The sequence below is a fragment of the Lineus longissimus genome, chromosome 12 (assembly GCF_910592395.1).
Source record: "Lineus longissimus chromosome 12, tnLinLong1.2, whole genome shotgun sequence".
Taxonomy (NCBI): Eukaryota; Metazoa; Nemertea; class Pilidiophora; order Heteronemertea; family Lineidae; genus Lineus; species Lineus longissimus.
In genome coordinates, this window is record NC_088319.1 from 9273604 (window position 1) to 9285811 (window position 12208).

Consider the following 12208-nt stretch of genomic DNA (forward strand, 5'->3'; position numbering starts at 1 on the left):
TGAATCAACACTGACATACTGTGAGGACCGAGAAATCAATGATTTTAGGAACAACTGAGGGGGGGGGGGGGGCACGCATGATTAAAAAAAAAAACTCCCAATGAGACCTAAGAAAACTAATTAAAACATACATATGGTCCATTCAGCTCCCCAACTGCAAGTGCACTCCTGTAAAGTCTCAGAGACAACAAGATGTGATATCTGCATACAACTACTTTATTCAGCATCCGATGTAACATATAGATCTGTATTGCTATGTCTTGTTGTAATCGTGGTATAGTGAAGGTAACGATGGATATTCTTACTGTAAACTTTATTGTGTCGGAACGGCCATCTTGGCTAACTCGCCAGCGTCCTCACGTGACGCATATCACAACATCCCCCTTCTCATAACAGTCCATAGTGAACACGACAACTTCTAAAAGTCCATCTTAGCAAGGTACGATATCTGAGAACCTTAAGTCCGAATAACTACCAGAGTCAGTTCGTTACTACTATCCTGGGTGTGATTACGAATTACTAGTACCAGTAAAGACAGCAGAACTAATAGTATGGCGCGCGCGACACCTTGGAGAGAACACCGAATATAAGAACTGTCAAAACTGAAAACAACAAAACATATCTACAACTCTAGTCCAAACGAATAATATTGTCGCGTGCGCTTACTCTGAACATTGTTTATGGTTTGCGCAAACTGATGATTATTGTTCTTAACCTTCCTAACGTATTTGCTAGTCGTCGCGGTACCTGATTGGTTTTACGACTGCGCGACCTGAACGAGTAGAGACAACCTGCTTCGGATTACTAGTAGCTGGGACCTTTCCTGGGCTCGCATTGCGGAGTTCTTCGTTCGGCATGCTTGGTGGTCCCGGACACGTAGTATCATTTCCCTGGCTGGCATCAGTCTGAAATGCCACCGGGTCACTGGGGGGTGGAATTACCGGCCGATGGTAACCCCTTTCTTGCAAGTAACGGGTGGCGGCATCTCTGCAACAATCGGGTACTTGGTGAAGTAGTCCGCTAAGACAAGATACATACGACCGTTAACCTCAAATAGATCTGAGGCCAATTTCATCCATGGTCCTTTGGCAATCTCATGCGGGATAAGGGGCTCCTTCTTGTCTTGAGGTCGGTACTCCTGGCAAGTACTGCATTTCGAGACAAGATCTTCCACATCTTTGTTAATGTTGGGCCAGTATACCAATTCCCTCGCCAGCCTTCTTGTTTTCTCAATGCCCTGGTGAGTATCGTGGAGCTGTTCGAGGATGTTTTTTCGAAGTGTCTCTGGAATAACGACTTGCTTTCCCTTGAACAGTATACCATCCTCAATAGCTAACTCATCTCTGTATGACCAGAACTGTCTTAATGGCGCTGGAAGATCATGCTGTTCTGCTGGCCAGCCTCTCCAGATGTACTCGCTTAATTGCTGCAGGACTGGATCGCTGCTTGTGAGGTCACGGAGTTGCTGTGGTTTGTAGATTCCACAGTGGACAAGGTCTTGGTTGATCGTGTCACCCTCTATCTCCTGATCCTGGTAAGTTTCTGGCACTACATCAGCTGCGACAGAATGGACTCTGGTAGCTAGTTTTACTTCAGTATTATTTGACGGGTTGGGCAGGCGACTTAGCAAATCAGAGAGAATCATCTCGGAGCCGGGGCGATAAACTAGTTCAAAGTTGTATCCTCCAATTTTCTGGAACATTCGATCTAGGCGGCCTGGTAGTCGGTAGAGAGGCTTCTCTTTTAGCATCACAAGGGGCTTGTGGTCCGTGATAGCGGTACAAAATCGGCCGTAAAGGTATGTGTGAAACCGCTCAATGCCATGGACGAGACCAAGTGCTTCACGCTCTATGTTCGAGTATCTTGACTGAGTGTCTGATAGGGCTTTGGATGCAAAAGCAACAGGCCGACCATGCTGGAGTAGAGCTGCACCGAGTCCTTTCTGGGATGCATCAACCTCGAGGGTCACTGGCTGCTTCGGGTCATAGTAAGCCAGGGTGGAGTCACTAGAGATGAGGGTTTTAAGGTGCTCACACTGTTTCTGATGGTCTTCAGACCACTCAAACGGAATGTCTTTCTTCAGTAGGCCACGGAGAATACATGCCTCGGCACTGTAGTTTGGTATGTGCGGACTCAGGTATGTCATCATACCCAGGAATCGATGGAGATCGTCCTTGTCCTGAGGTACGGGCATATCAGCGATATCTTTCACCTTCCCGGGATCAGGTTGCACGCCTCTACTACTGTACAAATTACCAACGAATGGTAGTGACGGCTTTCGAATGAGACACTTTGTACTGTCAAAGACGACACCAGCTGGTCCAGACTTTTCCATCAGGGCTACCAGGTTGCTATCATGGTGCGCATCACCTTCACCTCCTACGATTACGTCGTCTGCTATCCCTACGGTGCATGTCAGGCCTTCTAAAACATCGTCCATCCTACTCTGGAAGATATCTTGGCTCACTGCCAAGCCAAACGGTAGACGGGTTCAGCAATACCATCCGAATGGAGTCCTGAAGGTGGTGAGAAGCTGGCTTTCTTCTTCCAGGGGTATGGCCCAGTATCCTGCTTTTGCATCAAGTTTGCTGAATACGGTACATCTGGCTAGTGCAGGGTTGATTTCTTCAATGGTGGTTATCTTGTGCGGGCATCTCTTGAGAGCTTTGTTGAGCTTTTGGGGATCAAGGCAAATTCTAAGTGAGCCATCTGATTTTTCTGCAAATGCTAGGCTGGAACACCAATCTGTGTGCTCTGTTACTTTCCTGATTACACCCATCTTTTCTATGCGATCCAGCTCGGTTTTGAGTCTTGGCTTCATGTGGATGGCATACTTTCGTGGGGGGGGGGGGGGGGTCTTGGAATGGCACAGCATCTTCTTTCAGGTGTAGCTTGGCTGGTTTCCCGAGATTACCAATGGTATCAAACTGGTTTGGGTATGCCCTCATCAAATCCGCAACGGACTTTATGGGTTTAGCCTGTTTGGTCTCTGGGGTTGAAATATTCTGTGCATCACAGTGGATCGTAACAAGCTTCATAGAGCGGCATGACGGCAGGCCTAGGACAGCTGGCCCTGGAACTTCACACATAGAAGGTAACATCCTGAAATGGCTGGTCCTTGTACCTGCATTTTATGATTATTGTCCCCCAGCAGGGTATACGCTGACCATTGTAGGCTGTGAGTACAGTGTTGACAAGTGGTTTCAGTCTCTGCTTGGTAGCTGTTTTCCCATACATTTGTTTGTATGTGCGGACAGGCAGGGTGTTTCCTGATGCGCCAGTATCTATCTTCAGCTCCAAAAGATGCGTTCCTTTTATGTCTGGGATCCTCACATCCAAGTTGACGTAGGCTTCTGTTTCAGGCTTGACCCCAGTACGAAGTGCATCTAAACACGCACTTGATATTTTGATGGAGCTGAACTGCTGTAGACCAAGTGTTTCTGGGTCACTCTGGTCGGAATCTCGTTCATCTGTGTAGCCAATTTCCTGAACAGGCCTCCTGTTACCTCTACTACCAGTACAACTACCACGTCTACCACGTCGCTCAGCATTTCGATAGGGCTTCCGTCCATTTTTCGATTTTCTGCAACATTTTTCCCAGTGGCCAAGAGTCTCACAGGCCTTACATTCATCATTATAGGCAGGGCACTGGCGTGGTTTGTGATGAAGCAGGCAGTTGCCGCATGGCTGGCGACTTGGCCTCGACTTGACAGCATCAACATCCATCCTTGCAGCTGCGCCAGATTCTTGCGTGAGTGCTGACGTTATGGATGCTCTTGTGGCCAGCAACTATGGCCTCGTGTTTGCGGCCTTCAGCAACAGCAGCAGCTAAGGTGATACCACTGATAGGTTTACTCAAAAGAAAGTTCTGATAATCAAGGATTGGGGTGCTTGCAGTGATTAGCTCAATTACCCTCTCCTCTAATTTACCTTTGGTCTCAAAACCACATTCATTAGCTAAGGTTCGTGTTCTATTAACAAAGTCATCAAGAGTTTCATCTTTCTTCTGCAGGTAGTTGCGTAATTGCAGCCTTTTTACTCGTGGGTTGACAGCTATGCGTAGTTGATCTTGAAAAAGCGCCCAGAGTTTATCTGGATCTTTCTTATCTGGATCAGACAACCCACTAGCATTTAGGCGTCGTAAGCCTTCGTCACCTATGCCCCGCAAAATCTTCAGCGCTGTCTTTGGCTTGTCCGTTATTCCTTCATCTTCACAGAATATTTCCATATTTCCATATTCCAACAACTTAAATGATTCTGACTGGTCCGGTTTGGACCAGTCCATTTGTGGAATTTTACCGGGCATGTTTTCAAAGACAAAGTTTTACGTTTCAATGTTCTGGTGATTACGATAAGCCTTCACTGTGCAGTGTTGATGCACAGTGTGCAGTATATTGGCGTTATGACGTGCGGCCGTGCGTGCCTTTCCGATGACTTATACCAGTAGTTCTGTGCTAATAACTTCGTATGAGGCTTGATTATTGTGTTCTACAATTCGTTATTGATAACTTTACCGCTGCCACCATGTTGTAATAGTGGTATAGTGAAGGTAACGATGGATATTCTTACTGTAAACTTTATTGTGTCGGAACGGCCATCTTGGCTAACTCGCCAGCGTCCTCACGTGACGCATATCACAACATGTCTCAGATGTAACACTCTGATGGTACAAATGTAATACTCCACATCCCCCTTTCTAAAGGAAAGAAGGAATGAAATTCATTCTTTCAAACTTGTCTTAGTTGCCTTTAGGTTAAATGCCAAAGTTAGGCCTAATCTTAATCAAAGTACATCAGGATAACCTTTTGTTACCTTTAGATGTCAAATGTAGTAAATTTATTTGCATAAATATCGCATGGAATAAAGAAATTCAAATAAACCGCCCTGTCTCAGCGTGAATTTGCTTCGGCAAAGTTCGTATTTCGTTCGGAAACTCTCGCGGTTTTGGGGAATTCCAAATGAGGAGTGACGTCACTAGTGCTGTCATTGTTAGACTGATCCCACTGCCTGCATACACAAACGCCATGCTGTAGATGCCTGCGCAAGACAGGAGACCAGTTTTGTTTTCATTCATCTGACAGCTGATTCTACTTTCTGGTTGCGTTCACGCCGTTCCTACCATGTAAAACCAATTATTTTACATGTTCTAAAGCAAAAATGGTTTACTGCGTCGCACCAAACTGCAGCAGTGATTCAACGAAGGTGTTGAAAGTAGATGGGGTCGGTTATTACAATTTTCCTCGCGACAAGAAGGCCCGAAAAGTATGGGTAAGACGCATGCATCGTCCGTCTTCTTGGGTCCCGTCTCTCGGTGCGAGAGTATGTTAGAAGCACTTCGTTGCCGGAGATTACCTGCTGGACCCAGCCATATGCCGTGCGATAGGATTTGACCCTAAAAAACGCCTGTTGAAGCCAGGTGCCTTCCCTACACTCTTCAGTCATGGTGAAGGCGATGCCATGGATGGTATGCCTACGACCAGTGCGCCGCGGTCAGCTGTGCAGAAGAGGGCACATCAGCAGGTGATTATTATTTATTATGAAATCAGTATAGTAGGTATGAAATTATACCCCATGGCCATAGGCCTAGGCTAGGAATACCTCCATCTCGAGTGCATGACCATGGGGTAGGCATGGTGAAGTGTAGGATGTGGTGTTGCTGGGACCTGAGGACCTTTTAAGACTACAACTTGATAATTTTCATAATTGATACTGCACGACTGCACCTACTAGGCTACCTTCAGCTGTAGGAGCAAGTCAAATACAAAAGTCCTACTCCTATTAGTCAATTATGATAGGCCTTCTATTTAAAATATTTGTTTCTCATTTCGTAGGCTGTAGCAGAGGCGGTAGCGGGATACAACGTGTTGTATGGAGAGGAGGCGGAGGAGGCAGCTGAGCAGGATGATGGTTTTTTGATGGCTGATGAAGGCCGATTTGAGGAGGTTGGCAATCACCTGATAGAGGATGCAGTACTGCCACAGAGTTTAGACGATTTGGAGGTTTTGCCACAAGTATGTTCAATCATAACCCAGCCCCATGTGTTATAAGCTTACTATTAACTGACTTCAGGGTGTGGCTCTACAAAAACTGGTTATATTGGGTGATCATATTTACATAGATAAATGTCCCGAACAGTGTAGACTAATAAATCAGAGGATGGATTAATCCCACAATCTTGTAATAAAAATTAGCTGCATTAATAATGTAGTGAAAGTTAATGTAAACAACATCCCCGGAACAATAGCCTCAATTCTATTTCTTATCTTTGCAGGAACACCCTGAAACCTTTGCCATTGGGACACAAGTTGGCTCCTCAGTCTCCATGCGGTTTGCCAAGGCTGTCCAGGTCAATATTGTCACTGGGTCTCGGAACAAAGGTTCACAGACAACCTCCTGCACCGGGGATATTGGCTGTCAGGCAGAACCAGAAGTCCGAGAAATTGCCATTCAGACAGATCTGTTTGACATTGATGTGCCAGTTTTCCGAGGTAACCCTAAACCTGAAAATTATGTTGATACTAGTAGCAACCCGACAAGGTATCAGACAGTTTGGGTTTTACTATCTAACACAATTTTGGTTTGTGCCTGGCAATACGACAGATAAGTCACAGTTTGGTGCCAGACAATGTCTTTGACCACCCCAATATTTTCAGGCTTGAAACCAAGTGATGAAGACATGGAGGATGAAGAGGTGCACTTTCCAAGTCAGGAAACGATGAAGACTGATGACAGTGACGATGAAGACTGGGAGCCATGTGAAGATGATTATTGTCAAGAATTTGATGACTCGCTCCTTGATGATGAAAATGTGTAAGTGTTTGTTGTAGCTTTCTTGAGAAATTGATTCTTTAAAACAATTGAATTGTATTAGAGTGAATGAATAGAATGATAGTCATAAAAGTACCGGTATGGCAGTTTCTGGGACCTGTTATTAGTGTTAACACTAATAAAACTTTACTTAGGTATGATAGACTACAATGTATTCTCAGGGGTCATTACTAAATCACGAAAAAAATTTCATGCAATGCTTTGAGTGAGTGCTATCAAAGCCCACTTTTCCTTATTCGTGATGCAACTGAACTTTGTTCTTGCACTCTACTTGGACTATAAGGCGTGAGGCGAGTAAAACATTGATTGAAAGCATTGACCAGTCATGCCAGTACGGTATTACAAATTCTCTTTACAGGTTACTGCTCGCCACACTCCACTTTAATGAAAATTCAAATCGGAAACAGCGTATGGGACAAGATGAACAGCCGCAGTGGTCGATTTCATACCCCAAGGGGAGAGGAGGAGCTGCAGTAGCAAAAGAGGTCAAAATTGAATCAACATATGGTAGGTATAACGGCCAGCATCGTTACTTTAGTGCTAGCACTGCAAGAAACAAGAAGAAACAAGATTACTTGTATTAATACTTCCCTTTATGTTTTCAGACTATGTACAGCTAATTCTGGAGGACCTGCTGAAGCGGAGAGATGACCTGCCATCTTACAAATTGGCAAGAGATGCAAAGGACAAGTACCAAGTGACTCATCCTATTCCAGGTCCAGTGTGCTCAAAGTACGACAAGCAGGACAAGATGAAAGTTGTAGATGAAACAAAAACGAGGTTTATCAAACTGTAGAGTTCATTCATAGCACCATCAGAGTTAACTATCACAGATCAATTGAACGGTCACACCAAATCAATTGAACGTAGGATACTTGAATCCTGTGTACCCGTCATTGTCCGGAGCAGGCCAAGCAGCACGTATCTTGTCCCGAGCACAAACAGGGAGCGGCAAACAGTTCCTTCTCCCCAACCTCTTCCAAACCCAACGGACAAGGTTCCTATAGGCCACGTATCGATATAACCTGAAATTGTTGGGAAGAAAACAATGTTTGTACATTTAATTGACAGTTTTTTAAAAATTTATTGAAAACTTGTAATATTATTACTAAATACATGTAGATACATTTTATTATATCTATTTTCTATATTTCTAGTCTTCAAAGGGAGAAAAAAATCTCATTTCTGAATTGATATTGCCTTTTCTTGTCTTCAATTATACAGCGATGGAGGTGGTCATCATTACTTACTTGTGAATGGGCTGGTCATCGCCTATTTGTCCCTGCTCTTCGATGTAGTGATACATCGACATTTCCAGCACCCATCTATCAAGACAGGTGCTGGAAAAACCTGGGTGTTGCGTGATGCACTCTACTTTCAGCTCATCCTTCTTGGTCTGGACTGGTGAATAGTCTGAGCAGCACAAGGATTCCCTCCCCTTCTCTTGTGGAGTGCAGACACCACAATGACACCTACAAATACAAGTATAATATAAATGTTATTGTTATACAGCAGTGATGATATTTCGATAGCCATTGCCATCAATGAATCAGGGCCTAGGCCAAGGGTAGGCCAAATTTGAGTGAGAGGCAGGCCCCTGGAGCTCAGCTTAGTAAGATTTAGCATTGTTTCAATCAATCAATTAATGTAGTATTGTCGAAGGCTTTCGCCTTAAGTTGTTACGGTGAGAATAAACTGTTGTCTTTGCGCGGGTGTAGTATTTCACTATTTGGTGTGGTAATGCTCCGCAATGGAAGAGTCTCAGTTCAGTAATAATCCAAATTATTAGGCCTAGAGTTCACTCCATTCGAGTAGGCCTACTACCAAACCCTGAGGCTTAGTATTCCGATCCGAGATCCTACTTACTATAAAATAACCATGTGGAATGAACTCACTCAACTCAAGATACGTTGTGGTTTCGACATATTCGAGGTGAAAAACGCCAATTGTTTACTGACAACACTCGATCCGTGAACGATGGAGCCCTATGTAGAGATGTACATGAATACATGCACATGATGACATGGCTCATATCAGCATAGGCCCCCTATAATGTCCAGCTGATGCCGCGCCTATACACATGGCATACACAGTGCACTGCCACTGCACTTGGAACTCACCAATTGATATTTCCTATGCGATCAAGTCGCTCATCCTCCATCTCCCCATCATCACCTTCGCCCGATTCAGAACAAGAATCTGAATTGTCTCTCGCACTCTCCACTACTGGCTCGTACATGTAGGGTTGAATCACACCATTGCCTTCATCAACAACCAAATCGTCATCAAACAAATCTCCCGCACAATCTTCGCTCGCCATGCTTGCAGCCGCCATTTTTACTTGCGCAGTGGTCAATGATCGTGGATTTGACAGCACTAGTGACGTCACCAATGTGAACCTAGCGGCGAATAGCGTAACTACACATCTGGCGGTCTTTTCAAAAGCGCCTTCAAAAACGAGCTCGCAGAGGACTGAACAAATAGCACTTATTTCACAAAAAAATCACTATTTTTTGAATTCCTTCCGGTTTATTATGTTTTTTAAGATAGCATATTATGAAAATTCACCACAAATACAGGTTAAATAGCTCAGCATTTGACCTTTAATATTGTATACACTAGGTATGACAGTGAAAAAATGAAACTCCAGCAATATTGCTTTTTTTAGTATTTATGGAAAGAGGGTAGAAAACCCAACAAAATGACACTAAAATTAGCTCTCTAGTCCCAATATTAAGGAAATTATGACCAAGATACCATCCGCATAACTCGGATTTTGGTCCAACTCGTTTTCCCTTAAAAACAATGGCCAAATTAGACCGATTTGAGTCGATTTGGGTCGATTACTAAAATCATCAGAACTTCCTTATTTTTAAAGATTTTTGCTTCAGGTTTTCAGGATGTAAAGAACACATAAGTAGCTACAAAATGGCACCTTCAAAAGCATAATGCTATGGTGTAGTGTGTGCTTTTCTGTCTCACAAATTTATTGAAATTTCTCACTTCAGCGACGATTTTGAGATGCGAAAACAACCCATGAGCAAAGAAAGATCTAAAAAAACCCCACTTACTAAGGGCCCGACACTGTTCAAGTTGAACACACACTTTATCCCTGCAAACAAAGCTGAGCAAAAAGCACTACTCACCAAATACTCTATGGTAGATCACATCAAGAGGAGGCATCAAAAAGAGGCACACCGTCAGCAAAAGTGTTTCTTTCCATGAACATGATGAATTCCACAACACACAAAAAGTTCATTCCGTAGCAGTAATAATCCAATGTTTAGAGTCTATCTCTCTACTATGTACAAAGTTCTACTTAACAAGTTATGAGAGAAACTTGAGCTCACCAGAAACAAAGTCAACAACCATTTCTTGAATTTTCAACTTGGTGTCCTCCCCATTGTTCTCATAATCTTGCTCTGTCCCCCAGTTACAAACAGTGTAGTTATCTCCTTGCAACTTTTCTATCTTTCCATTGTATGACACTGAGCTGTATTTCCCAGTGTCCTCATCCACCACAGCCCAGTCATGAACAATATAACTCTTCACAACTGCACCACTGACAATGTCCAAGATAGTTTCCACAGAAGTATTATCAAGATCTGGAAAGGCTTCGGAAAAAGCACTGGCATAGTCAACGTCCTTCTTTCCAACAATGTCCTTGATTTTTTTCTCAATTCTTCTCCTATCAGTATCTTGCTTCCTTTGCATTTTATCCTCAATTCTTTTGGACAATTCCTTCTGCAACAGACTAGCAGCGGCCTGGGCCCTTTTTCGAAGTTGGATGGCTGCTTTTACAGAAGCTTTGACAATGTTCTTTGCGTTCGGATTTGTTCGTAGATAATCGACTGTCCTGTTCTTCTTTGACCTAATCTTGCTCGACAGGAACAACATGGTGGCTTTTGGGGCTCTAGCTTGACCCGCACTGAACATAGGGAGCGTCCATAAGTACGTACGCACGAAAATGCCAATTTTGAGACCCCCCTCCCCCCCTGTATGCACCTTGTACGCATTGCCTCATACCCCCCCTCCCCCCCTGTACGAGCGTACGCCTAGAGAACCTTGAATTCCCTATCAGACGAACAGACATAGTACCTGATTTTGCTACATTGTGGCGCCACAATCGGATTGGCGTCGTATTGGCAAGTCGACTGCACAATTTTTCTCCAACAGCGACACGCATTACCGGGAAATTAAACGGCACTGGAAATTGCTAAAACATTGTAGTCGGGTAACATCCGAACCGAGAAGCGTATGAGTTCACACAAGTATGATTATCCAAATAAGAATAAGAACGAGGAGAAGATTATTATGATAATATTTATTTATTTTTTATTTGTTCAAAAAATGGTTCTTGGGTTGCGTACGTACGCAAGACCATTAACCCCCCCTCCCCCCCTCAGTGCGTACGTACTTAATGGATGCTCCCATACCCATGACTTCCTCGGAGTCCATATTGTGGGTGCGGGCAGATGACGTCACTTCTTTGATCTCTTCTGTGATTTCCATGTCGTAGTATCGCTGAAATTGTTTTTGAATAACAGCGACAGTAGAGTCGAGGACTGCCATATATTGACATGAAAATCCGACTGGGTCATCTGTGGTCCAGATTTTGTCATCACTGCGGTCAATGTCAACACCGAAGAAATCAGTTTTGATGTCCTCGATGAACACTTGCTCCCTGGAGGCGACATCTTCAATGTTCTGGTGGCAGGTCTGGATAAGTTGGAAGCCTTCGAGATGGTCCACTTGTTTGTCAGCACTTCGATAAAATCGCTTCATCCAGGGACCTGTAAGAACTTTTCCAACGACAGCGTGGACTTGAAGCTGCAGCATGGTGAGTGGACAGGAAAATTCCTGAATAAGGCTGGTTTTAAATTCAGAGTTGTGCAGGCATTTCTTCTCCAGGTACATCTTGATGTCTTGGTGGTAAGTGCAATATGTTGCTGCTAGTTTGAAAAGAACATGCAAGCGATTTCCTCTGCAGCGGGTAATGAGTGACAACGGTAGGTTGTGGTCGACAAGGAACACTCGAAATCCATGGGGGTCATCTTTGCTGTCCTTGTATCGCATTTTGTTGAGCGCCAATACGACTTTCTCGGCTTTGCAGGCCCCACTAAACGATCCAGACTTTGTTCCCTTTGGCTCCAACGACTTGAGAGTGGTTCTGCATTTGGTGGCAATTGTGTCGAGTGGATGCAAATGGCAGTTCACATCTACAAGAGTGGAGCCAAACTCTTTGTTTACAAGCCGTATGGCTGCATGGTTTGCAGCTGCCCGGTCGCTCAAGCTGCATCGGATGTGGGACTGCATGACTTTATTTACCATCTTCACATCTGTCTTTTCTTTCCCTACAATGCAGTAGCTTTGGGCCAAA

General features: G+C 44.1%; 2 protein-coding genes across 2 annotated transcripts; one reads left to right on the top strand and one right to left on the bottom strand.

Annotated features, from left to right (window-relative positions):
* The first annotated feature begins 5334 nt into the window (after positions 1-5334).
* Positions 5335-8520, top strand: LOC135497330 (uncharacterized). The gene is made up of 6 exons (XM_064787137.1): positions 5335-5520; positions 5832-6011; positions 6272-6488; positions 6654-6810; positions 7187-7335; positions 7434-8520. Exons 1-6 carry the CDS (start codon positions 5458-5460, stop codon positions 7622-7624), a joined length of 957 nt encoding a protein of 318 aa, XP_064643207.1. The 5' UTR covers positions 5335-5457; the 3' UTR covers positions 7625-8520.
* On the bottom strand, positions 7685-9163 carry LOC135496528 (P2X purinoceptor 7-like). Its single transcript, XM_064785889.1, has 3 exons — positions 8949-9163; positions 8079-8300; positions 7685-7853 (listed from the first exon to the last, which is right to left on the bottom strand). The coding sequence occupies exons 1-3, from the start codon at positions 9161-9163 to the stop codon at positions 7685-7687; spliced, it is 606 nt and encodes a 201-aa protein (XP_064641959.1).
* Positions 9164-12208: the final 3045 nt, after the last annotated feature.

Bases quoted from the DNA above. Each gene is read 5' to 3' on its own strand.
- LOC135496528 (XM_064785889.1), bottom strand. From the start codon at position 9,163: ATGGCGGCTGCAAGCATGGCGAGCGAAGATTGTGCGGGAGATTTGTTT. The intron at 8,301-8,948 runs GTGAGTTCCAAG...TTGTATTTGTAG, and splicing joins CGCATAGGAAATATCAATTG to GTGTCATTGTGGTGTCTGCA. The intron at 7,854-8,078 runs GTAAGTAATGAT...CAACAATTTCAG, and splicing joins GATGACCAGCCCATTCACAA to GTTATATCGATACGTGGCCT.
- LOC135497330 (XM_064787137.1), top strand. From the start codon at position 5,458: ATGGATGGTATGCCTACGACCAGTGCGCCGCGGTCAGCTGTGCAGAAG. The intron at 5,521-5,831 runs GTGATTATTATT...CTCATTTCGTAG, and splicing joins AGAAGAGGGCACATCAGCAG to GCTGTAGCAGAGGCGGTAGC. The intron at 6,489-6,653 runs GTAACCCTAAAC...CAATATTTTCAG, and splicing joins TGATGTGCCAGTTTTCCGAG to GCTTGAAACCAAGTGATGAA.